The sequence below is a fragment of the Leuciscus leuciscus genome (genome assembly GCF_965113295.1).
Source record: "Leuciscus leuciscus genome assembly, chromosome: 5".
Taxonomy (NCBI): Eukaryota; Metazoa; Chordata; class Actinopteri; order Cypriniformes; family Leuciscidae; genus Leuciscus; species Leuciscus leuciscus.
Window position 1 is genome coordinate 13,037,673 of NC_138729.1, and position 27,309 is coordinate 13,064,981.

Below are 27,309 nucleotides of genomic sequence, written 5' to 3' on the forward strand. Positions count from 1 at the left end.
AATGGCAGACAGGAAACAAAGAGCTAGCTGAAGTTCAGGAAGTAGTGCAGCTGTGCATAAAGCCCAATGCACACTCTAACGGCTAATATTGCCCACAACCCATTGCGTGCGGGTCGGGAGGGAAGAGCTTTGCGGTGATGTAGACATGGCAGTCAGATGCAGCAGCGGAGATTCGCCCTCAGTTTTTAAGTGTAAGAATTCAAATGTTTAACCCTAATTAAAGTTATATTTTATTGTCTCGTAATATTAATGGGTTTATGTTGTGCCAAAAAAGTACCGTGTTTATCTTGTAGGGTCCGATGAAGATACTGAGCGCCGCATTGCAGGCTACAAAACAATAAATAAAAAGGCTCTAGTACAGTGTCATGCAAGTGTCTTTTTTATGTATTTTGATGTTTCTGTCTGACTTATTTGTAGTAATACTGTGGCTGTACAGATGTTAACTTTATCAGTCCAACCAAAGAAACATGGTTACACTTTTACTATAGTAAAAGCATGGTTCATTTTCATCGGGGTATTTTACATAAGTATAAGATTAAGTATAAAATACGTTAAGCAATAGTTACACTATAAACTTTAAATATGTTAACTCAGAAAATAAGTAGCTTTCGTTACACACATTTGCACATGAACGTCAGAACCAGCAGCTCACAAACGACCTGCGTTTGGTTGATCTACGACGACGCCCTGCTTCACTCCTCAATTTGGTAAAACACATTGTAAATGTATTGTGGAAAAAAAGATGGGAATAGTAAATCAAATTATATTGGATATATAAGAATTAATGAAATGTAAAATGTTTTGTTAACAGTCGCGGTGTGCGTAACTAGGCAACCACGTTACCATTTACGTTGCATGACGTCATCGAAGTATGTCCCAGAACGTGCATACTCTTTTGCTACACACTCAAAAGTATGTACTTTTTCATCACTAAAAAAGTACATACTTTTTTAGGTCGTAGTATAAGTAGGCGAATTGGGACTCAGCCATAGCAATGCTTTGCTTCGCAAGCACAACTAACTAGAGGGGCGGGGCGTGAAGGGGGGACTGGCGCTGACGCAGCGCAGAGGGCGTGGTTTGCGTTCGGTGTTTCTGCCATTGAGGGGATTCTGTGTGTGGTGACTCGGGCGGAGTCGGCTTTACTGTCGGGAAACGAGCTCAATCATTGAGTTAAAGAATAAAACAAATAAATAAAAAAAAGCTCAATTAGCGGGTTGAAATTTACCCCAGCACTGTATGTTACTTTCCCGAAGAAGCGTCGTATGTGGAGTGTTTTTAGCGGTTGTGGTGGGTGGATTTGTTGGAGAGCTGCTTAAACTGGAGTTACGGGAAGCGAAGGAGATTTTTCACGGCCCTGGTTTTCATGAACGGGCCCCTTACAACTTACTAAAGTTCGCAGATATACTTCAGTTTCTCTCTTTTTTAACCATTGCTCGGTAGGTATGCTTGTTTTATGAAGTATGCAATGTGTTTAGGATGGGTGTGTATTGTATTGTATTGTTGAGATTATGGGAGGTTTGGCAGGATCGCTTTACTGTGTCGATTGTTCCAGTACAGCGTGTCCAAAATGAATTCTATTACTGACTCTCCACTTACGTTACTTCACAACTTGACACTGGCGGTTTATTTTCTACAGCCACTTTGCTTTTAGCATCGTAAATTAAGTTGTAATATTTCTAATGCTGTTGTGTGTATACATTTATATGGTTAACTAATAATAATCCGTTATATTATTTAAGGCTAACATTAGCCAATAAGCTAACCCCGAACATGCAACATTAATATAAATCTATTTACATTTATGCGTCTTCTATCAACGCCTAATGCATTGACTCGTCATTCGGAATAACAGTCAGTTCGATTTTGATGGATCTGTTGTGTGTGATTTTTAACTGATTTAATTGTGGTTTTAGTATTACTATTACATTTTAATTCTATAAACGTACACTTTAATTGCTGTCTGAATTTATTCAGTTTATGTTTGGCTAAGTTATTCATGTTCGTTCGTTCTTAATGTTGCGCCGATTAATAATTGTAATCTGTCACGTGAAACTCAAAGGAGAGTTTTCCTCTGTCAGCATTTTGACTCTGGAGTTTCTTTTGCGCCATTTGTTATTTTATTTGCACTTTTTCAAAAAGTGTTTATTTCCATTTGACGCTTTCTAATTTAACATAGGTAACGTTTTACCGTGCTTAACAGTTTAAAATAAATGTATCGTTAGAAGACAGAGAAGAACAAAGAATCACGCCATAAATATTTTGCTAGTTTAGTTCTGCTTGGATAAAAAGTATTCACTTGCAGAACTTTAATAACCTATTGCTGTTTATGCTATTAAGCTACTACCAAAAAATAAAACGGAACACTTTTTTTGTGCCTTTTGGTATTACTGTTATATTACGTATATGTTTATATTCTGTCAAATAATGTGTAACAAGAGTAGATTTGCTAGTTTTTCACCATGGAAGTTGAGTTGCTTTTTGAAATGCTTTTTGTGTGGCTTGTGTAAAATGGCTTCTCTTCTGTGTTGCAGGTTTGAGTTACTCTGTGAGATCCAGAGGAACAGGCCTCTCACAGATGGGAAGAGTCTGTAAGAAGCACCTTGAAGGTGCACCCAATCATTGGACTATTAGTTTCACATAATCCACTTGTCCAGACAGACTGTCCAGTGTGGATGATAATGATAATAAAGGCGTAAAGTCTTTGGATAAAACCTTGTTTTCTTTGACTGTTGCCTCTCATAAAAGTATTGGTTTAAAGAACCTTTGTAAGCAGTCATTATCATTTTTGTGACACCAAAACTTTACCATCAAAATGAGTGCAGAAGGATATCAGTACAGAGCGCTGTATGACTACAAGAAAGAAAGGGAGGAGGATATTAACCTGCATGTAGGGGACATTCTTACAGTCAACAAAGGTGCACTACTTGCAGTTGGCTACGTTGAGGGCATAGAGGAGAGACCAGAAGAAATCGGATGGCTGCCTGGCTTTAATGAAACCACTCAAGAAAAGGGGGACTTTCCTGGTACGTACGTGGAGTTCATCGGCAAGAAAAAGATTTCTCCACCAACTCCCAAACCAAGGCCCCCAAGGCCTCTACCTGTGGCTCCGGGGACTTCAAGGCCAGACTCGGACTCTGAGCAAAGTGAGTAAGCTAAAAAAATTCCCCTGAATTATATTTTCAGCCTTTTTGCCACATCCAGGGTCAGGGATCTGGAAGTATTGCTAACTGTACTCAAACATGCCTTGCATATTATGCAAATTAGCTTTAGAATTCAAAGTATTTTTGTGTTAAATCCTCAGATTTTTCTACCATTTTGAGCTTCTGCTTAGATAGTTTCTCAATTCCACAGAAGTTGTGTATAGTTAACCTTTTGATTAATATTTGGTCACCAGAGTTGACCTTAACCAGTGGTCACAAAGCAGATCTTCATGTATTTGCAGTATAAAAAATTGTCAACCATTTTAGCTTGGTTGGTGGATAATTTTAATGAACCCTTTTCCCACTTAACTAGATCCATTCATGCTGATGCCAAACCCACGTGCCTCTCTCAAAATACCCACTCACCACTTGTTCCATTTTCGTAACTAGCGACCAGATTTTACACCACCATTTCATCAAGAGATTGGATTTATAGCTGCAGCACACAAATGTCGCCTGAATATTTAAGGCTGTTTAAGGTTTGCACTGGGCTATGTTTCATAATTGCAAACATGGCAGGAAGCCCAGATTTGGATGGAGTCCTGCACACAGTAGTTTGTAATTGTCTGGCATTGCTGCATCTTTCACACAGCCACAGTATGAGTGCTTGGAGCCCCCTATGGCTCCTTTAAAATCACCAAGCTCTCTTAATTTGTAGTTTTGCTCTGTGCTGTCTTTTTGTGCCATTTGTTGCCATTTCTTTTCTAGTGTCTAAAAAAAGCTTGATTGATTTATTGTGAATGATACAATGCAGATTCTTAGGACACTTTCACACTATAGCTTTTGAGGCTTGTTTGCCTTAGGTTCTTATGAAAAACCAGAAATTTGAAAAACCAAACTCAGTTGTCATGGTGACAACTAAACTACAGATGTGTTCTTCATGTTGTCAGGTTATGAAACATAGATCATAAGTGAGATACAGCACTCAAAATCAACTTGTGTACTACTTCCTCATCCTTTGTGGTGTGATGCATAAAAACACTAGTACATAACTTTATCTTTGAGGGGTTTTTTTTTGTTTTGTTTTTTAAACCCAGCTAACTTTTTCCTGGTGGTCAAGAATCAAGATTGCGTAAGCCGCATAACTGTGGCTAAATTGACTCTATGGCCTCTTTTTTTCTGAATGACTATTTTGATTTGTGCCCATGTTAAGGGAAGGGAGAGGAAGCGCTTACACTGGACAGGGGTTGAGACTTGGAGATTGCAGTTTTGAGGAATGTGAATCAGAAGCAGATCTGGAAAACTGCCAGAGCTCATGGCATTATGCTGCTCACACGCTAGAACCAGGACTCAAACCCAATCCACATAGCATTTCTAATCTACATAGGACATAGATAATTGACATCTGATGCTATTTTACACTGTAGGAAGATTATTTCAGCCTTGCTAGAAAATCTCTGGTTTCTCTTCCTCATTTGAAATGACTACCGTATGGTTTTTTCTCTTGAATCCTCTTAGCCTATTTGCGTAACTGTTGCGTAAAGAATCAGTGCAGAGAGAAGTGAAATGCCAGAAAATACCCCTCGTTCTCGATAGTGATGCTTGAGGTATTATGTGGAATTGTGTGTGTGGTATTATGTGTCATTATATGACATAAATGTTATTCCTGAGGAATCTCCAGAGCTAGCTGAGCTCATTTAGAAAATTATTTTAAACATTAAAATGAAAAAAGAAAGAAGAATTTAATAGCCAAAAATAAAGTGCTTTCCAGTGTGACATTTTCCTGTACACCGTAAGTACCATTTCTGTGTGGTGCCTGAAGCAGAGACTCACGGCATAAGAAACATCTGGAATGTCTTAAAGACGAATCTCACAGATTTTCACCAATTCAGCAATTGGCTCTTCCTCTTTAGTGTTCATTTTATTATTCTACTAGCACAGGAGAATTCCAGGCAGAGAACGATTTGTAATTGTGCCGTGCCGAACCAAGCTCAACTGGAAATATAACTTTAACCGTTCCTTACCATTCTTAGAACCTTTCAATGAAAAAACAGCAGTTAAGAAAGCATCTGATCATAGCTATATGGATATGTTTGCACAAGCTCTGTAATTCGTCACACTGTCAAGTCACATACATGTTTTATTTATAGCACTTCATGCAATAGATTTCTTTAAAGCAAGCAGCTTTATAGTATTAAAACTGAAAAAGCAGTGTCACCTACTATGAGTACTTGCCTTAGTTTTCTTACCTTAACTTTGATTCATAATGTTAGTCTGTATACTGTAAGGTAAGAGAATTTAGTATAAATACATTATTTCAGTTAATGAAATAGTTTTTACTGTAATTAATGTTTTTTTTTGTTTTTTTTACAGTTTTTAACATTGTACCAACAATACTGTTAAATGGCATTACTGAGATCAGCGTGAATGCATTGTATATTTAAGGCACTTCTCATTGCCTCACTGTGTTTCAGATTTATTAGCCGCCACTGAAGGGTCTTCCAGATTTTTCTCGTTCTCTCTCATTTCTTCATCTTCCTCTTTGAATTTTTGGATTATTCTTCTGGGGTCAGACCTGATTGAGGAGATTGAGGGGGAGTGTTTAGCCGACTGTGTTAGCCGACTCTCTCTCTCTCTCTCTCTCTCTCTCTCTCTCTCTCTCTCTCTCTCTCTCTCTCTCTCTCTCTCTCTCTCTGCAGCTGAGACTCACTTAAGAGAACAGCAGATGTGGAATTTCTGTCCGTTTTGGCTCCCAGGCTTTTTTTTTTTTTTTTTAAACATATTCCTTTCTGTGGGCCTCTAGTCTAGAGTGAGAGGATCCATATGTGCCCAGCCCAGCTTTGTGCACAATTCTTGCTTTATTGTTTACTCATTCTTGGTAAAGCTTTCAACTGCATTCTGGGTCCACAAATTGTATTGCTCAGTTTTTCCTTCACTTCGATTCCAAGTCGTCTTTTTCTCTGCGTGACTCCAAACAGGGAATGAGATCTTTTATGGCTTTAACTTCTTCTGTACTATGGAAATTAGAGTTCCTCTTTATCTGACACTGTTCTGTTTTATTGGACAATGAGTTGAGCTGGTAAACATACACTGTTTATTAATTCTTTCCAACATAGCCTACTTAATAACGGTTGAATGTTGTTTTATTTTTTTTATTATCAATATAGTATAATACAGTAACAAAAAATATGAACAGACACAAAATAGCTAAATAAATTATGGCCACAATGGTCATGAAAGTCGTCAAGTCATCCAACAACCAACCAGTGATAAGTTTTTCAAATTTTTTCCGTTTAGGTTTGATTATTTTTAGTAGTGGTGCTTTAGTTGGCGTGCTTTTCTTTAGCATTTAAGCGGTTTACATTTTAAAATCCTTCAAATTTAAACCTTTCTTCTAAGTATACATCACTTAGATTTAGGGATCTTTTAGACAGAATAACCAAGGAATATGTTCAAAATGTGGGGCTGATCATTCAGTATTTGCCTGCTTTAGATATAAAACATTCAGTAAAGCCACTAAATGTTCTTTGTTTCGGTATTCTGGAGTTCAGGATTCTGTTTCCAATTTCCATGGCCAATTAAAGTAGATGATGTGATCAAACCTTGTATGGACTAACCAGTTTTCATCCAACCACAAGTCCATGCAAGACCCACATTCCTGTACTTTGTGAGAAATGGCAGTCTTTTAGCATGCAGTTTGCAGGGGTGATGCAGTCTGTGCATTAAATTTAGAGAAGCTATATGCTTATATGCTATTTTATCTTTATCTCAATCTGAGATGCAGGTCTCTTGTGGTTGTGGCTAGGTCCATGTATTGCAGTGAGAATTTATTTCGATCAAATTGGTAGTGCTGGGCAATATGACCAAAAATCTGTATCGTGCTACTTTTTAAGATTCTGGCGGTTTCACGGTATATCAGTGTTTTTTTTCATGACTGGATCTTTATATAAGTTTATAGTGGCTTATTTTACTGTCAGGAGTACATAAAATAGAAAAATGTAATGTTAAATACAAATTTACTTAAAAAAATGGAGGTAATCAAAACAATTTATAAAACAAACAAACAACAGTAAATTATTCATAATTACATGCAACTAACCCTCAACCAAATCCTAATCCTACCCTAACCCTATAGTAAGTACATGTAGTTACATAGGCCTAATATTACTCTGTACTTAAATAATAACTCTGTAACAATGATACTACTTTAAAATAAAGTGTAACCCAATTTGCTTAACCTTTTAAAAATGTAATCAAATGAATTTTATAATTCCTTTTATATTTGGCAAGTTTACTGTTTATATTAAAACATGTATGAGAACTTGATATTCCTTAATATATATATATATATATAATTTTTTATATTTTTTATATATATATCATTTTTTTAATCAATTGTATTAGTATTACACAGTACATTCTACTGTGCAATGGTAATATATATGTTATAATTTTATAAACCTTTTAGTAATGTATTATGTGATTAGATTTTCTTGAATGCAATGGTAAAATGTTTATGAAGTGAACTCTCAGAGCAACTCTGGAGATGAAGTTCATGTGGAGTGTCCTCATAATGAGACAGATGCTAAAAAAAGTGTCACACGTGCTTCAGTATATGTGTGTAGTAGACGAAACTCTGAGGTTCTCATCCACAGATACGCAGAACATGCAGATTTCAAAAACATGTATGGTGCTTTATAATGCCTTTTTGCCTTTTGTGGAGCTTAACAGTACCATGAATACGCACAGTATTGGATTTGGATCGTTCCCGTCTGACTGATACCGGATTCAGAAAAAAATGCTGAATTGGAACCGATACCGATACTGGATATCTGATTGGTGCATTCCTACACACTACATATCGCTCTTCATGGCCGTTGAATAGGTGCTGGAATTTATTTTAGCTATGCATCGGTATGGAGGTGTTTACACACGAAATTGAAACCAGCACTAAATGCAGGACATAACAAATGAATCAACCATAAAAATGTTTCAAACAACAAAAGTTATCCGAGAGAGTGCGCGTGAAAACTGCCAGGGAGAACTATGGCAGTTAACTGAAAGTGTGAGCTGGTTGGGGGAAGGCATTGCTGGTGTTTGAGATAATGTGCTTTTCTCCTTTTTGAGGGGCCTCTTCAGCACTCGGTGGAACATCTGCTGCATGGAGCAGCTCTCTGAGAGAGAGTTGTTGCTGGGTTTTGTAAAGAATGTGCAGTTTGCCCTAACCAAGCAGTAAGCCAATATATCTGTCAAAGTACCTAAAAATAAAATATATATATATATTTGCCACATTAAATACATTTTCGGGGGCACTTTTTTACCTTCATAGTTTTTTCCTAACCTTAATAAATGTCTTCTTTCTTGTCATTCATAGTTCAGTTAGAATAATAAGACACTATCAAATGAAATCAGTATCAGCAAAATCCAAGCTGCATCTTCTGATGTTATGATGTATTTACACAGACTATAATGAAGCACAGAAGTGATGGATAAAGAAATAAATATAAAAACTTAACATTTTGAATTTATTCACAGTATCTTTGTGCTGTTGCACTCACTTCTTCAAAGAAGTCTTCAAAGTCACCACTCATCAGACCAGGCATAATTTTTTTTCCAGTCTTTTATTTTCCAATTTTGGTTAGCCGTTGAATATATACACTCACACTCCATTATATACTCCATCGGTGGACAACAAATGATAGACAAAGCCCAGCCAGGTTTATTGCCCTGTTAAAGACTTCATCCCCATGCAGGGTAAAGATGCTCATTAGAACGTGGTGGTTATAACCGGGGCAGAACTGGTTTGTGGCCGTGAGCGTAATGGTGCACGTTCCTGTGGCTTAGCTTGAACAGCCTGTTCCTGGTCGCTGTATTTAGCATCATGACGAAACGGTACAATCGCCTTTAAGTACTGGTGCAGTAGGGAGCGGAAAAGTGCTCTAGCGAAAAGAATGCTGATCCAGTTGACCATGTTTTCCAGCCATTAAACATCCACTGTTTTAAATTGACGTTCTTTGAGCCCAGATAACTCTTTCTGTAGGATAAAGTGCTGCATTGCATAAGTCGTGAGATCATATCTGTTGAAGCCTCTGGGTCAAAAGTGCAGTGAAATTGAGGTGGAGCAAAACCTGAAAAAAAACATTTGAAAGAAACATTGAGACGTGATCTGGAGGTGGTACCGTGGTGAAAGCTGGTGTTTATTGAGATGTGCGTGAGAGTGTGTACATGTGGTCTTCATTAATGTTCGCCTCCAGAGAGACAGGGCTGAATTGGCAAATCTTCTTACTGAAGGACAAGCATGTCTGCTGGGCGGATTAGCAACACATTGCAAGAGGTGGAGCAAGAGCAGCAGAAAGAAAAAAAAGCAGAACTGAAATATGCACAGAGTTTTGGTACTGCCCCTATCTCCCATTTAGTGTTGGTGTGCGTGTTGGTTATGTGAGGAGACATGGAAGTGTTTGTATAGCCTAAGTTACAAACTAAATACCAGCAGTGGGAGAGAACTTATCAGACGTAACAGCTTCTTTTTTTTTTTTTTTGAGACCAGATAGTTCAGTCCAACTTCTTTAATTCTGTTTCTTTGGATTGTTTGTTGAAATGGGGGGGGAAATAATTAGTCATTGCTTGGATTTTCCTAGAAGTCAGACATGGTATTTTGTTTGTTTATTTATTATAATTAAATGTTTTTTTTTAGTGGGTACTAGTTGACATATCCGTATACTCATATATATAAAAATTTCAAAAGTTATTAGGTTAAAATGTACAGTATGTTTAAGGAAAGTTGTATCTTGCGTCTTGTGCCTGGTCACCACCAGTTTTTCTTTTTAGATTTTTTTAAGAAAAATTTGTGTTGGTTATAACTCTCTCTGACGTATTACACACTGTATACTTTCTCAAAAGCAAAGTCCTCCCTTACAGCACAATGATTAAACACTTTGCGAGTAGATTGGTTATGGATGATTTTAAAGCATTACAAATTTAAAGTTTGATTTGTTTACAAATTGGACATCACAATGTTTTACAGAACTAATCCAAATTATACAACTTATGTAGCATAACACCGTGTCTACACCAGATGCAATGGACTCGACAAAAGCAGATAGAATAATGTAATTTAATCAGTGATGCTTCACTGGATGCAGCACAACACAAGTTTCCGACAATAAAATGATGCCCCATTCTATTTCTGACATACTCCAAATGCCTGCGCTACTTCTGACACAGACAAATGATTTTCAACGGTCACTTTGTCGCATCCAGTGTGGACAGCTTCTAGATCAGGGATTGGCAATTGTGGTCCTGCCTGAAGCGTTCTAGTATTCTTGAAGGCATTGATTAGCTTGTTCAGGTGTGTTTGTAATCAATGTCCTCAGGATAAAAAGAAAGCTACAGGTAGCTAAACTCTGCAGGACAGTGGCCCTGGGACCGAAGACGCCCATCCCTTTTGGCAGCAGCAGATGTGTGTTGTGTTGACTGATATAATATGGATTTGCCATCATTGAACAAACACTGAGCAAGTAAACCATGCATGCAAACTAAACCATAAACACATCTCTTAAAGCAACTGGAAAAACATAGAGCTTGTTTTCTTTATGTAAGATCTTCATGCTGTTTTTCAGGGCATGAAGATTGAAAACCTAACCCATCTGTGTCACTGCGTTATTTCTCTATGTAACCCTGGATTAGTAGCCTCAGCTATGTCATGTGTGCTGTAATTGTTTGGTGTGTGCTGTCTGAGATCAAGCATTTTCACACTCTGCCCTGGGGGAGACTCTGTCCCTCTTCTTTTACATTGAATGTTTCAGTTTCATTACTGTAAAATGTCAAATTGCCAATACAGTAGATGTTTCAAACCATCAGCACTAAAGCATTGCCTTTTTTCTTCAGTGTCACAGTCTCTGTTGAAATGTGAGTTGTTTGAAAACCTCTTTTTTTCTTTTGATTTGAGGTGTTATATTTTTGTAACCAATAGGGGGCAACTCAGAATTTTCCTCATTTAGGCTATTTAATAAGTTTTGGTAGCCTATTTCTTTGCATGTTACTGAAGATTTAATGTAACTGATTGCATAAACATGATTTATAGGAGACATGAACTTATTTAACCCTTTCCCCGTGATTGATGGAAATTTATGTCATTTGAAACAACGCTTGTTTTCACTGTTATACTGTACTGGGACGCTATTAGGCATCTTCTGAAAGAGTACTGAATCTCCTGATCAAAAGACATGTGAAGAAGCAGAAACAAGTGATAGCATATGTAAGCAGATTAGTGGTCGACCGATATTGTTTATTTTTATTTTATTATTACCAATCTTAGAGAGCAGGGTGGCATATGTAAAGCCTATATATTATATTATGTTGTTATATTATATAAATTGGAAATCAATTTAAAAATTAATAAAAAAAAATACATCTCTAAATTAGACAGACTTACTTTAGATGGCAACTTCTTGATTCTGTAATAACGATTACAGTATTTTTCACAAATAAAGAAATTGTTGGAACAAAAATGAATAAAAAGGAAGTAAACACTAAACAACAAGGGACTCATAATCTGGTAAGTTTGTGTGCACTGGGAATCATATTTTTTGCAACTAAAGACAAGGTAACACTAATTTTGACTTACAGCACAGTGAAAATGACATGGATATGACATAGTGGGCAACTGAATATAGTGCAGCATAGTTTGAAATCAAGGGTTTGAAGTATGCCGATCATGCATCTCCAGTGAAGCTAAACGCTTCTGTCTGCATTCAATTCACACAGACAGAATACACGCATTCATACACTTCAGAATGTCATATATTGCATGTTCAGATATTCATACAACAAAATATTCTGGGGGCCATGAAAATTGTGAAAATGGTCAAAAATGCTGGCGGTGGATGGCAACTTTTAAAACGCGGTCAGGGAAAAAGTTAATGCTCCAAGTCTCCGAATTTACGTTTAGGAATCAATAAAGTTTTTGTTTTGAAGGGGTGGTATAATGCCCTTTTCACTAGATGTAAAATAAGTCTCAGTGTATGTGAAGTTTTAGCTCAAAATACCCCACAGATATTTTTTATATAGCATGTTAAAATTTGGCACAGTTTTTGTGTCTGTCCCTTTAAATGCAAATGAGCTGCTGCTCCTGGCACAGGGGGCGGAGCTACAACAGTGTGTGTCCTTTTACCTCACACAGACATGCACTGAAAATGTAAAGAACTTTCAGCTTTTTATATTGAAACTGGAGTCAGACAATGATGGAGAGACTCAAGAAGAAGTGACAACATGTAGAAGCAACAGGACATATCTGAATGGTTGTTATGGATGAATTTGTTATGTGTAGTTATATTTTAGGCATTGATTAGCATATTCTGTCATGACAATCTTTAAATCGTGTTCAGGGGGCGGGGTTTATGTAAATTCTATGGTTGGTGATGTCACTAACCCTGGAGGAATGTCATGTAGTCCCTGCCAGCCGTGTGTTGTAGTCCTTAAAAAGCAATTTCTTTAAAATAAAATATCCCCCTTTGCTTTGAACTTTGAGCTTCGTAACTTTGCAGATGTTGTTTATGCTCAAACAGCAACATTACACACTAACTAAAGTTAAAAAAGTGAAATCATTATCAACCACCCATTTAATAGCAATTTACTTTTTACAGTTTTAAAGGGATAGTTCACCAAAATGAAACTGTTGAAAATGATTATTTTTCTTTTATTTATTGGAACACCAACATTTTAAAGAATCTTCACACAGCTCTTTCTTTTTTTTAAGTTTGAAGGGACCATCTGTCAAGCTACCAAGAGGAAAAATTACATGTAGTACATGTAACATACATGGTACAAATATTCACAGTAACCAGAGCAGCTGATGACTCAAATGGAAACAGTGATTTCTGCTACACCTTGACGATTGATAGCAGTTAAACTTGTTTCTCAAAAGCAGGTTTAACCACTTAAAAAAAAAAAAAAAAAAGTCCTTTATTGATTTCTAGGGGAAATGTGATCACTTAGTGGTTTGCTAGAATGACATTTCAAAGTAGAACTAGTCAGTGATGGATATGCTAGATACACAAGTAGACCCCTAAAATTAACTGCTGAGGAAACTATCTTTAGCACCATATGCAACTCCTCTGATCTTGCTCTGTGGTTCAGACATGCTGAGATTGTTCCACAAAACCCAGACAGCTGCTTTTCCCTCCTTAACCTGTGGTCCCTTTCCTTGCATACTATGGCATGCAAAAAAAACAGGACCAACACATTTCAGACCTTACGCATGTTCAGACTTGCACATGGACCCTCTCTTCCTCTTCCAAGAGTTGCCGTGGCAACCAAAATCTGCAGTCACCGATTGGCTGTCTGAATCTGAGCTGGGCCTTTTTTCTTCTTTTTTTGGCCTGTTTTCTGTTTGTTTAATTTTCTTGCAGAAAACTAGAGGCTTTTTACGCTTTTTTTTCATGCTCAAATAGTTAATGTTTACACTTTACCCGTAAAGTCTTACTGCACTTGAGCTTGACCATGAATGCATCTTTAATCGTTTCCATTGCCTGGTTTGTGTGATCTGATTCTGAACTGCACAGCTTGGATAAATTAAGCGTAGTAGTTGGAAACAGAAGGTGTTTTCTTGTGGATCTTTCTAGAGCATTGTTCACAATAACACTCACTAAGTTACCACTATTGCTACTCACAGTGGGTTGATGAGCGTGGCGCGAGTATAATATTGTGTGAGATCATGACACTCTTGCTGAACTGCCCAGTTGTTAGTGTTGCTTGCTAATACTTAGCATGGACAGTCACAAAGCTTTTTAAGGAGAGTGTTTACATAGCCTGACTTAAAATGAAGAACAGACTCTGGGTAAAACTTTAGGATGGGATCTTTTAACTTTAAGATCTAGGCCTAGACCTTTAAGCAACCTTCCATTGCGGTGTATTTTGCATGGTCGTACATCTAGGAAGTTAGTCTGGTTCTTCTTTATTTACTCAAGATCCTAGAGACGGTGTCTCAGGGACATAGTGGAACCTTGAACCAAAACATTTGAACTATTCCACTATCATCAATCCTGAATGTCATTCAATCTAGCCCCATGGAAGGCCAGTGCTATCAAGTCACCCTGAGTTACTTAGAAGCAACTTAATCCCCCCCTCCCCTTCCAGCCTCGCACCCTCTGTGGAAATGCCCATCCAATGCATGTAAATAAACACAAGACTCTTGGAATATTCAGTTCTATGATGAAATGGGGTGTGTATTATGACTTATGATGTAATTGTTTAATTATTTTGTAATTACAGACCACCATAGTGTGACTTAAACTGAACCAGTCTCAACTGTAAGACAGCATAGTGACTTAAGCTAATTCACCAAACTTATATGGTAAATGTGTAGAATCTGTTATATTCCAGAACCATATTTGTCACTTTTGACCAGAACATTTTGAGCTAATGTAAAATTAGCCCAGCGCTTTGAATCGGGATTCTAAGAAGTTGCAGGTTGGATAAGGTGTCCATCTGGGCACAAGGTTAGGTGCTCAGTGCGGCGTACCAAAGTGGCACTACTCTCAAAATTTCTATATGAGGAATCTGTCGTTCACTCCCCCTGCCTCGAGTTCAGCAGTTCTCAGAAAATGAATAACTCCTTATGCTCGATGTCGCTTTGCCAGTAATGGACTCCAGATGGCTGTTGCCTTTCAAAGTTGAGTTCAAGAGAAGGGGTGTGATATGAGCAATATAACTTTTTTTTTTACTTATCTCCCAGGCTAGCAAAAGAAAAAAAAAAGTCCCAGATCCTTTGGACTAAACAAGACTATTATTTCTAATGGCTTAAACACCCATTTCCTCATGTGTGGTTGTTTTTTCCATTTAGGCAGCCTCCAAGCTTTTAATTTGAGTCATTCATTCTAAGAAACTCTGCAAACTGTAAAGATCCTCTTGATACCTCTATAAAAAATAATAAAAAACTCTGTAAAGGGAATCCATTCATAATATGCTGTGTTTGGATCTGTGGCTTCGGACTCTGCTAACAGTCAAGCCTTTTAGAAATCCAAGCCTTTTAAAATGCTGTGCACCGAATCCAAATAAAGCTCACGCCAGTCCCACAGCCCTTTCATGCTCACACCTGGACTTGTAGATCTCAGTAACCCTTTACTCAACACCAGAGGCTGCATATTACAGTCTGTTTACTTTATCCTTCTCGTCCACCTCCACTGCACACTTAATCATATCCTACCGGTCAGCACCAGCCTTAAACACACTTAGATGTGCCGTCCAAACGTGCTCCTTGCTGCACCACATAAATACATGAAGATGACTATTGATCTAAGCGTCCTGTGACTGTGGGTCATGCTTTAAAGTTCTTGTTTTCCTTGGAGGCTTTGAAATTATGGTGTTTGGTGCTTAATGAAAAGCTAGTAGAGTTGTTCAAAGGTACCTGGCGGCTTTTTGGTATGATTTTTTAACTTTCTCTCCTTTAGGCTCAAGCACTCTGTTAGACCTGACGGAGCAGTTTACTCCTCCAGAGATGGCACCGCTCATGCTGCTCAAGCTCATTGAGGCCATCGAGAGGAAAGGTGAATCCATTACGCATATTTGTTTTGTCTTAATTATTATTTATTTATTTGTTATCATGTATTAACTCGCATATAAATTCTGTACAGGTCTAGACAACCCTACTCTCTATAGAAATTTCACTGCTGGAGGAGGGCTGGATGTCAGACAATGCTTTGATAATGGTAAGTGACACATTCCATTAGCTGTAGCCACTGTTAACTGTTCTGTCCATGCTGAGTGTGAAATGCAACAAAATCACAGCCTTATCCAGCATGCCTGTATATTCCTATTGTACAAATTTTCCAAACACTCCAACCCAAAGTATTAAAAATGACATCTCGTCTCACACAATGTCTCAGCCATTCAGAATTATTTTAGAAACTACATATCAACACCCTGGCAACCAGCCAGAACAACCTAGCATTGTAACACTTTCAATCTGATGCTACAAATAGAAACCGAACGTCTGTCGAAATTGGTTATCACGTGAATCTGGTTAGGAAAAAAATTATTTGATCAAACATTTATTGTTTGTCTCTTTGTGGCTGATTAGTATACGGTGCTAGCTTCATTCATTCCTGTCTCACTGATGTGTGTGTTCTATGAATCAGACCCTACCTTGGTGGATCTTGAGCAGATGGACCTTCAGATGTTGTGTGATGGTCTGAGGAGGTATCTTCAAGATCTACCTCAGCCTGTCATCCCCCCTATGATTTACACTGAGATGATGCGCATCGCTCAAGGTGAGTTTCCATAGGATTACGGCACATCAACATTAGGTCAACAGCCTTAAAACTCTCATGGGATTTCTATGACATAGTATTAATCCATGTTAGTACTGTCATGTGAATCATTGGATTTACACCAGGATGAGTTTCCCATTCTCAGTTTGCTCCTAAACTGTTTAAACTGACATGAAATGCTGTTTCTTTATTTTTTTATTAATCGGATCACTCAGTGGTCATCTTAGTAAGGGGTTTTCAAACTTTTTGGAGCCTGGGATCCCTTACAGGGGAGAAAAAATTCCAATGACCCCCTCATAATTATAACAGTGACCAAAGTTAATGTGGGTGAGAGTAATGAACATAATATGCTTATTTTATTGGTTTATTGTTTTATTGGTGCTAAATGTTTTTTTTATAATACAGCTGTATTTTCTGGGAAATAAGTCACTCCTATAAGTCGCAGCAGGTCAAACGTGCGTTGTTGAGAGAGAAAAAGAACACAGATCATTTGCAGTGGTGTATGTCACATTTTATTAGGACCCTCTTGAAAATGAGATGTTGCATCTCAAGAGGCTATCATTTAATAAATAAATTCAAATTCAATTCTAAAATAATGTAAAATACTGGTAAATATAATGCAACGTTAACAAACATTATAAGGCTATAAACATCCATTACTTCCCCTCGTTCCAAATCCTTTAAATTGAATGGTAGCCTATTCAGAACAAAACAAAAATGAAAAAATATATGACTAAAATAATATGACTACATTTATTAATGTATTACAAACAACATTTATTTTAAATGCCAAGCCTATAACAAACTTATTTAAAGTGAAAGTGAAACTGAACCCTACAGTGGGCTCACGAAAATCTCATTCGACACTAACTACTAAAGTATTGCTTATTATGTAAAGAAGCCTTTGTACTTACCTTGTGTCCCAATATCCACTTAAAACAGCATTCACATACACAAAAAATGTGTTTAAAATAACACTGTGGCAGAGCGATGCTCACGCTGAACAGCACAGCCTACCCAAAAGACAAATTCAATTCAACTGAATAATTTTTTTTTTTTTTTTTTTGCCCGATTTAGTTATCCTATGGTTCTTTAAACCAAACTTAAGGGCATTAAAACCAAATGATGCCTGGAAAATGTTTCATTGATCTCATTTCATTATAAGAGCCACAGGGTGGTGCTATTGTTCTCAAGATTTTTCTTAGCCAGATGGTGAGCCTCTTACAATGGTAGTTAAGTAACGCAAGGTGTCACAGTCCCGTGACCTTCTAAAAGCAGCAGACCAGGCTCATCTGTTAAGATTGCGTGGTTGAATCATCACAGCGCATACTTTTATGAGTACACATGTTCCAACACTTATCTGATTTTGTGTCTACTAACCCCAGCCAATTCAACTGCGAAAAGTATTCCAGGTGTTGTATTGGCCGTTGAATTTATCTGCCCTCGCTGTGTGACTGAACATTCTGTACATATACAGAACAAACTTTTGGCAGTGTAAACTAGCATGTATCCAATTTGAGAGAGAACAGTGTTGGTTTTTTTTTTTCTTACTTTGTACTTCTCTTTTGGGTAGTGTAAAGTCACGTGGCTGGAAACAGGATATCTGTGGTTAATAGACCTAAAGCAAACCTGAAAACTTATCTGCTACATCAGCGCTGTCAACCAATCATCTCTCAGAGTACCTTACTCACTCTGTCATTGTCTCGCTTAAGATCTTGTGCGGTTAGTTGCACACAGAGTGCAATTTTCCACACTTTTTTTGCATATGGCCTCACTGATTATTGGTATGTTTAGCTCACTTTAAATATACATCACATGACGCCACTTTCAGTGTTTGTTGGTGGGTGTTAGAAAGCCCTTGTTTTACACTCTTCCGTCTGTCTGTCTGTCTCTTCAGAAGTGCAGGGTGCAGACGAATGCGCACATCACCTGCGGCTGGTGGCCAGCTCTTCTGCACTTCCCCCGCAGTACTGGCTGACCCTGCAGAGTTTGCTGCGCCACTTCTCTCGTGTATGCCAAGCCTCAGCAGCTAACCTGCTCAGTGCTCGTGCCCTCGCTGAGATCTTCAGTCCGGCACTCTTCAGACATCAGCCCACCAGGTACATCCCGACACATATGCTAATGAATCATGTTGTTGCCAGCTAGCCTGCTAGCAAAAAAACTGATGTTTCTTTTTCCCGTCCCAGTTGTGAGCCCAGCCCAGAGGCACACATCAGGATAGTTGAAGTCTTGGTGACCAGCGAATGGAGTGACAGTCAGGCAGCTCCAGGTAAATACACTATAATGATGATAACAAACCACTTTAAGACAATGGTTCTCAAACAGTTCTCAACCAACCTTTTAAATTATTTAAATTTAGTTTTCTTAAGAATCCTAATTAATGCTGGAGGAAAAAACAAAACAAAAGTACAACATTTAACTGATTTCTTGAATAAGGCTTTCATAGAGTCAAAAGGGCTGAGAAACATTTCTCTAAAGCTTTGCATACAGTGTAGGCAATGGGATAGTGATGACTAACTGGATTCAAACCAGTTTTGTCCAAATAAGCACCATTGTCACACATGCAGATTTAATGATGTATTGGAGTAAATGGCAACAATGGGGAGAAGATATAGGGAAAGGTACCTGGAATTTAAATTTGTGTAATGGGCTTACACCTGGGTTTGCCGCATGAGACACCTTGGCTTACTGATAAGTGCTAGCCACAGCTCCAACTGATGTTCACACTTTTACAACAGATCAAAATACATACACTACTCCAAAGAATGGCTAAAATGTATTGAAAAGAGGTGTACAAAAAAAGGTAGATGTGTTTTATGCAACAAAGGGGAAGACAGCATTGATATTTTTAAACTCTTAATGAAGTAGCCTTTACACTTCAGCTGATACTATGATATCAATATTTAATGGCTGGGAGTGCTCTAGTCGAAAAATCTGTGTTCCACTCCCTTGCTTTTGTGGGTCAGGTTCATTTAGAGATGGGACAGACCACATAGACACTTCTGCTGTGTCTGACTGTGTGTTTGTATTTGTGTGTGTGTGTACGCACGCTGCCCTGAACACAGACCAGTTGTCTAGTTGGGGTTTTATAGCACTAGTAAAGTCTCTCTCCCTGTCTTTATCTGTCTATCTTTCTCCCAAGTCTGGCTGTGTGACCGTTTAAATGTTTTATTACCTGTTAGGGCCTATTTATACCTTACCCTGGCATGGAGAAAACTCAGCTGTCAGTAATTTGCACCTGCAGGAGGCTGGGTTGGGCGAGACGAGTCCAGACTCAAAAGCACACTTGCCTCCTTACTGCTCGGGCAGCTCAGTTTCTTCCTGTACAAGCTTTTACACAAACATGGGTCACACAAGTGCCACCTTTTACTGTTTCTTGTTGCCTTACCGACCTGCCCATACTTGATTTCTGCACATGTGGCGGTGTGTAGCTGTTGATGTGTGTGTTAATATGAGCGTGTGGATGCGTGTGTGCACATGTTCCTAGTTACTAGGTGGCTAATTTAAGCAGGTGGCAAAAGGCCCACTTGGAATTGGGCTGGCTTGAAATGCGGTCTGCTCCACAGAGCTCTCTTGTTAGCTTGCAGCGGCGGCTGTTCTGTCTTGCATGCATTCTAACACACACACTTTCAACGATCACTTCCGAGGACTTTACTCCACCCCCTGGCCCCCTCCTGCCTGTGCCACATTCCCCTCCCAAAACATAAGGGTGCACAGCTCAGCAAATATTTGAACCTGAGCGAGTTAATCATGAGACTGAACCCTTGGAGCCAGGGAGAGTGAGCAGAGAGAGAGAGAGAGAGAGAGATTCGGCTAGCAGCACTGCGACCCCAGCAATCATTTACCCAGCCGTCCCGGAGCAGGCGCCATTCTCCACCCCTCTCAGACCTTCTTTAGTTCTCCGGACGCAACCTGTCGCACCAACTCTTTTCTTTCCCAACTCGGATTTTGCTGGATTTCTTCAGACTGCTACAGTGATTTTGAGACTCCTGCACCAGTCAAGTGGGAACATTTTTCAAGACCACAAGAGTACCATCTTTTTGGATTTACCAAGAATCACGAGCAATGCTTACCGGACAGACTTGACGAAAGGCTGCTTGATTTCTGCTGAACATGCACAACTTGCAATGTAAGTGTGTGGTTTTGGTGTCTCAGGAAGTTTGGTGTAATGATTGGGTTACTTTTATCAAAAGCAGTTAGGTAGACTGAAAATGTATCAAAGTAAAGCAGCATGTCATCATTTCGGTGAGTTACCCGGTTTTTCATAGCGCATGATAGTGGTTCTTTTAGAAGGTCCTATTTTGTGTCCTGTTCTAGCTCTTCCACTAAAGCTCTGACAGGCTTGAATATCAGTGCTACTCTTCTCTACGAATGTGTACTTGATACTTGTGTGCATCAAGACTAGCACTCCAAGTGCGACCTGTTACGAAAAGTGGGTTAACCTGTTTGACTGACACCGGCATGTCTGAGCATGCGAGGTGAATGTGTTGCATTATTCATCGGCTCCAATAAAAGTTAGGGTATAGAATTTCTTTAAAATGCAAGGAGTCCACTAAAATTCAAAATTGAGGCTTTAATTTATTTTTTACAGACTTCCTTATTTTTTACACACTTCTTTGATGTCCCAGTGGCAGTCAGTTACACTTGACCTACTGCATGACTGTTAAGCACCCCAGCTGAAGTGCCTTTCTGACCTGTCATTAGAGTGCCAAGCATGACAATAGCCCACGTTCCTGTGACCATTTTAACCCTACTGAGAAATGTGCCTATTTCAGGTACCCTCTCAAGCATGTATAGCTGATCTCTACCCTCCTACAGTCCTCTGTGAGTCGCATGTGGGGATTATAAGAAGTATTTGCAAGCCGTGCCTGCCTCCTGACCTGGCCTTGTCTTTGACGTAGGGACTGCCTACGTGCCGTTGCAGCAGCGATTTTGTCTGCCTACCAGCAGAGAGGCCGTGCTGATCGCTTATGCTCGGTGAGGCGGGGCTTAGCAAAGCTGCATCACAGATACAGGAAGGGAGGGGGTGACAGAGACAGACCGTAAAGCTTCAGTTCTTTTTCTCATTCGAAAGACGCTGTGCTGCAGTGCACCTTGTCTGTGATATAACTCCCTCTGTTTGGCAGCATCAAAACGGCTTTGAGAACGCTTTCTCACACGGATAAAGGATATCGCTGGATCGCACAAATAAGAGCAGATACATCTTTCTTTTGATGCACTTTTCATTGTCGACTTTTGAACGGACAAAGCACTGTTGCAATGACATCATTGCACTTAGGACTTGGAAGAAATAGAGGCAGGTGATGAGGCAGGAGTGGCCAGCAACAGTCCTGCAGCACCATTGGCTGGGGTAAGTGATGTAATGGCTTTCACTGACCCCACTCTCCAAGGCTTTTCAAAAATTGGTCTCAAACGGATGAGTGAGAAGAACCTGGATTTATAGTATACATTCAAAGGAGGTTTGCAAAGAAACTGCATGCGTATCCTTCCAGATATGCAACACATCATTAGGCATGGCGGATTTAGAGAGTCCACGACTTGACACTGGATCAGGATCTGGATCAGACCTCCTGTTTTACATAGAAATAGACGCGCCAGGTAACTGTTGAAGTTGGTGCATTACAAACATGTCATTCATGGGTCAAGTCTAAATTTGATGGGTGACAGCTCTGTCTGTGGTCTTAGATGCATTTGTTGGTCTCAAAATGGGTTTAACGTTTTGCCATTGATGTGTTCTTATGGTAACAGATACATTAGTCGTTGTGTGGAATATTGTGTATGTTTTAATGGAGGTACCACAAAGCATGGGATGATCTGTTGGTTACATTCTTGTATCTGATTTAATATCTTTGTCTGCGAGTTTTATACCCTGTGATTGCACTAAGCAGAAAATGCTTAGCGATGATAGTGACTGAAGTGAACAAAAGAAGAGACAGTGAGTGTGCATGAGATGGTGTGTGGGGTGGGTGGGGGTTGGGGGGGGTTGGTTGGAAGATAAAAATAGCCCACCGCTTCAGCTCTGCCTCATGCTCCACGGAGACTGCACTGCCCCCGCTGCTTCCCGTCACACGGCCCAGCAGCCAATCAGATGCATTCTCTGCCTCTATCCAGCAAAGCAACATGTTCTCAATGGTTGAGGATTCTTGCATGATTGTGCACAATGCATTGCTTTGAAAAACCCATTAGTGGGTATATGCCTGCTGTCCAATGTCATTGCTTCTAGAAACAGTGTTAATTCTGTTCAGAAACAGTAGTTGTAAAAGTGAAAGGATGCTTCAAATAACTGATTTAAAATCCAAATGATTCCCTGTTTTGTATCTCCATGACTCATCTGTGTGATCGGTGCATCTCACGAATAGATTATGTGGTATAATGCTGACCAGATCAGGAAATGGTGATGAAATTAGGTTTTTTGGAAGGGGCAATGAAATGCATTCTCCCTGAGTCAAGAATGCGACTCCCTGCTGAGTGCTCAAGAGGCATGTACTCAGCTGCACTTAATGAAATGGAAGACATTGGGAGGGGAGGAGGCAAGAAATCTGGGAAACTGCAGTAACCGTTGCATGCTTTTAAAACACGACTGTCGCATTGGAAGGAAACCTGCATCGCTTACTTGACAGCCAAAGGATGTTTTTAGGGTTTTCATTTTTCTTCATAAGATTAGCATTCTTAGGTTGGACTGTTATTTCATATTGAAAACACAGGATGCATAGATTTGGGCATGTCTGTACATGTTTAAATGTTAATGACCTTGAGTGCTGCTAGTTCATCAGCAGTTAAGTTCTCAATCAGTTTCTCTCTTTTCTCTTTACAGCACTACCTCCCAAGCCACCCAAACCAACATCTGTCACTAACAACGGTATGAACAACAACATGGCTCTGCAAGACGCTGAATGGTACTGGGGGGACATCTCCAGGCAAGTACTCATCAAACCTAGTGTTTGGTCAGAAGCATGCTTTTTTATTATTATTATTAGTAGTAGTATTATTAATTTTGCCCTCTTTTAAAAGTTTGAACCTCTTTCTGTTGCAGGGAGGAGGTCAACGAAAAGCTTAGGGACACTGCTGATGGTACTTTTTTGGTTCGAGATGCCTCCACTAAAATGCATGGGGATTACACGCTCACACTGAGGTACATTCTCCTTTGTAAAGCCAAGTGTGTCTGAATTCCTTTTTATTTAGGGTGCTTGCCTTGACATTGCCAACTTTAAGGATTGCTCTAAATTCTTATTTTCATTGACCATACAGGAAGGGAGGCAACAACAAGCTAATCAAAATCTTCCACCGGGATGGGAAGTACGGCTTCTCAGACCCCCTGACTTTCAACTCTGTGGTTGAGTTGATCAACCACTATCGGCACGAGTCTCTCGCCCAGTACAACCCCAAACTAGATGTGAAACTACTGTATCCTGTATCTAAGCACCAACAGGTAATGGAATATGGAGTGTCCTCCTGCAGAACTTTACTCTGGATCATTTTGTTAATAACAGAAACATTTTATTGGATATGTATTTTTATTTATTTATAGGATCAAGTGGTAAAGGAGGATAACATTGAAGCTGTTGGGAAAAAGTTGCACGAATATCACCAGCAGTTCCAAGAAAAGAACAAAGAGTATGACCGACTCTATGAAGAATACACTAGAACATCACAGGTTTGCTCTCCCTAAATATATTTGATGACTTGACTCAGAGCTCGATAAAGTGCTTAGATTCTGACATGGTTTTTGTCTGCTCACTAGGAAATACAAATGAAAAGGACTGCTATTGAAGCTTTTAATGAGACCATAAAAATATTTGAAGAGCAGTGCCAGACGCAAGAACGATACAGCAAAGAATATATTGAGAAGTTTAGAAGAGAAGGCAACGAGAAGGAAATCCAAAGGTGAGTCCTGAAGCCGAAAACCTCTAAAATAGTCTTTTGGAGAACATTTCAGAAGTTTAATGCAACATATCTGCAATGTTTCATTGCAGGATCATGGTCAACTATGAGAAGTTAAAATCGCGCATCAGTGAAATTGTGGACAGCAAACGACGTCTCGAGGAAGATCTGAAGAAGCAGGCGGCGGACTACAGAGAGATTGACAAGCGGATGAACAGCATTAAGCCTGATCTCATCCAGCTCAGAAAGACCAGGGATCAGTACCTCATGTAAGTAGCTCACCTATAGTTTCTGCACTTCAAATATAACACACAAGACACAATCTTGCATTCAGAAACGACTACATGGAGAGCAATATAATGATTTATGTTGCTGTACAGGTGGTTGACACAGAAAGGGGTCAGACAGAAGAAACTCAACGAATGGTTGGGAATCAAAAACGAAAACCAGGACGAGTGAGTATTCTTATCACATTAAAGCTGTTCGATATTAAAGTGTTCCTGCTTTCAAAATTTAACTCTTCACTTCTTTACTACAGTCAGTACTCAATGGTGGATGACGATGAGGATTTGCCACACCATGATGAACGCGCCTGGAAGCTGGGTAACATTAACCGCAACCAGGCCGAGGCCCTTCTGCGGGGCAAGAGAGATGGAACGTTCCTGGTCAGGGACAGCAGCAAACCTGGATGTTACGCCTGCAGTGTTGTGTATGTATCACTTTTTTTGTGCTTGTTTGATGTTGAGGCTTTTTTTTTTTTTTTACCTAATTATTGGAGAGTTCATATATTGGTTGTTATTACCGACATCTGTTGACATTCTTTGCAATTCATTGACTACTAAGCTGAGACTCTAAAAGTGCATGTTGAAATGGGAAATTGCAAAAGGCAATGATGACTAAAACCATCTCTTTGTCTTCTCTCAGTGTGGATGGTGAGGTCAAGCACTGCGTCATCAACAAGACACCAACAGGATATGGCTTCGCTGAGCCCTACAACCTTTACAGCTCTCTAAAAGAACTGGTCTTGCACTACCAGCACACATCCCTGGTTCAGCACAATGACTCTTTGAATGTCACGTTAGCATACCCAGTCTACGCACACCAGAGGCGGTGAGGACTTGTGAACACACCCTTGGGACTCGTTACAAACACGGGAGTTGAGGAATGGCCTCCCCTTCAAATGGAGATGCCTCCAGTAAGGCTGCTACCGAGGGCTGCTTTTTGCCTTGAAACGGCTTGTCAGAAAGACAAGAAAGCAAAACCCAAAACGAACATTTCAGCCACTGAGACTTTTTGCCAGTCTGAATGTAGTTTTAAACTCACTCTACCAAAATGGAGGATTTCGGAGGCCTTTTCCAAATGGTGCTTGTTCATTTCAAAGCTTTACCCGCTGCTGGAATGTGGAACATTGATTAAACCTCTAGAGTGAATTTTTTTTTTTTTTTTTTACCTCTTCTTCACCCATACCTGCTCAGTTCAGGTCCCCTTTTGTGTGTATGTGTGTGTTTGCGTGTGTACGAGAGAATGTGATGTGACCAAAACTCACAGTATCTGAAAGCTATCGGGATGTTCAACATGTTGGTGTTAAACTTTCACGAACAGACCATGGAATCAGCTGATCAAATGTAGCAAGATGGCACTTTCGAAACAGTATCTACTAGTTTTCCTGTAAGAGACTCCTACTCAAACTTTGATATGACACGTCTCGCCTGTAACAGCGCGACGAGAAGCAAATGAGATGCTTGGCATTTCCTTTGCAAGCATTATAGTGACGGACTCTAAATCCATTTCTGCTTTTATGGATTGGCACGAAAGGAACTGAAACGGATTTTACGCTGTACATACATCAAAAGCTACGTGACGACAAAATATTGTACCAAAAAACGCAGTTCTTTCTCAGTTGTATTCTAATCTGCTATGCAAATTCTGTATTTTCCGTCTTCTCTGCAGAGTTGTGATTTTATTTTACATGTTGCTACCCATAATATAAACTTGTTTTTATTGCTTAAAGTCTTTTTGTATGTATCTAAGATTGATATTTTAACTCTCAAAATGCCAAGAAAGGTGACTTCAGTTTTACAGAAGAAGTAAGGAAAAAAGTACTTTATTACATATTTCTTTATAAGCCGCTGGTAAAATTAAAGAGAGAGTATTTTATTAGTCTTTTTCACTTGGAGCTGATTTTCTCTTGGGCAGAGCCTGGAGGACATTAGTGCTGCTTCTGTCTTCATTAATAGTTATATATATATATATATATATATATATATATATATATATATATATATATATATATATATATATATATATATATATATATATATACTAGAGCATTAATGAATAAACCATGACGTTTGAAATAACTGCAACTGAATGATCAATGTCACAACAACACAATTACTGCAGGTTCCCAATCAAATATAGACGTTTATTTTGTGATATTCTTCCCATAATCAACAGCGTATTGATTTGATCCTCTGGAGTGATGAGGGGGGGGAAAAACGATCATTTCGGTGATAAACATGACTCCCTCTCATTCCTTGTCAACAGTATTTTTTTCTGTATCAGAAAATCCTTAATAGTGTTTACATAGATGGATCAGCTCAGTTCGACTAGTACCCAACGTTATAGTTTGTGCCACATTCTCTAAAACGCAAAATTTTGCTACAAAGTCAGGGGAGCCTACCAGCTTGACATTTACAGCTAGCTACAGTATTTCCACTTTATTATCAGCGATGTCAGTATTGCTTTTGTCTTCTGCTCTCGTCTCACTTGGCAAATTCATTTGATGTTTTGCATAACTAAACATCAATGTGACATCAGTAATTCATTACTTTAACATATTTTGAAATCATTTGACTCCTTGTTTTAACTAGGCCCGATTGCCTTAAAATTAGTCAGTTATATGTTTAAGCAGACAGTACTGTTGACTCCACCATTTTGAGTTTCTTGAATTGAAATAATGGATTGAATTGTAATGCTTTTTGATGGCATGTCTATACGCACAATTGTCATACACTATT

General features: G+C 39.0%; 1 protein-coding gene and 1 long non-coding RNA gene across 3 annotated transcripts in view; one reads left to right on the forward strand and one right to left on the reverse strand.

Moving 5' to 3' along the window:
- The window catches only part of LOC309500004, a 368,298-nt gene that overhangs the window by 199,557 nt on the left and 141,432 nt on the right, over positions 1–27,309 (reverse strand). The gene's annotated exons all lie outside the window — the stretch shown is intronic.
- On the forward strand, positions 1,103–26,788 carry pik3r1 (phosphoinositide-3-kinase, regulatory subunit 1 (alpha)). Of its 2 annotated transcripts, XM_082171428.1 has the most exons (16): positions 1,103–1,436; positions 2,532–3,143; positions 15,590–15,685; positions 15,773–15,847; positions 16,277–16,408; positions 18,306–18,507; positions 18,595–18,677; positions 23,223–23,329; positions 23,446–23,540; positions 23,657–23,837; positions 23,937–24,062; positions 24,150–24,292; positions 24,382–24,558; positions 24,670–24,744; positions 24,828–24,998; positions 25,214–26,788. In XM_082171428.1, exons 2-16 carry the CDS (start codon positions 2,813–2,815, stop codon positions 25,401–25,403), a joined length of 2,184 nt encoding a protein of 727 aa, XP_082027554.1. In that variant the 5' UTR covers positions 1,103–1,436; positions 2,532–2,812; the 3' UTR covers positions 25,404–26,788. The 2 variants fall into 2 exon arrangements, with proteins under 2 accessions (XP_082027554.1, XP_082027555.1); XM_082171429.1 differs by lacking the exons at positions 1,103–1,436; positions 2,532–3,143; positions 15,590–15,685; ... (2 more) ...; positions 18,306–18,507; positions 18,595–18,677 and adding an exon at positions 18,754–20,537.

Excerpts from the sequence above, each read along its gene's own strand:
- pik3r1 (XM_082171428.1), top strand. The coding sequence starts at position 2,813 with ATGAGTGCAGAAGGATATCAGTACAGAGCGCTGTATGACTACAAGAAA. Across the intron at positions 23,541-23,656 it reads GATTACACGCTCACACTGAG|GAAGGGAGGCAACAACAAGC; the intron begins GTACATTCTCCT and ends TTGACCATACAG. Across the intron at positions 24,063-24,149 it reads AATACACTAGAACATCACAG|GAAATACAAATGAAAAGGAC; the intron begins GTTTGCTCTCCC and ends TCTGCTCACTAG.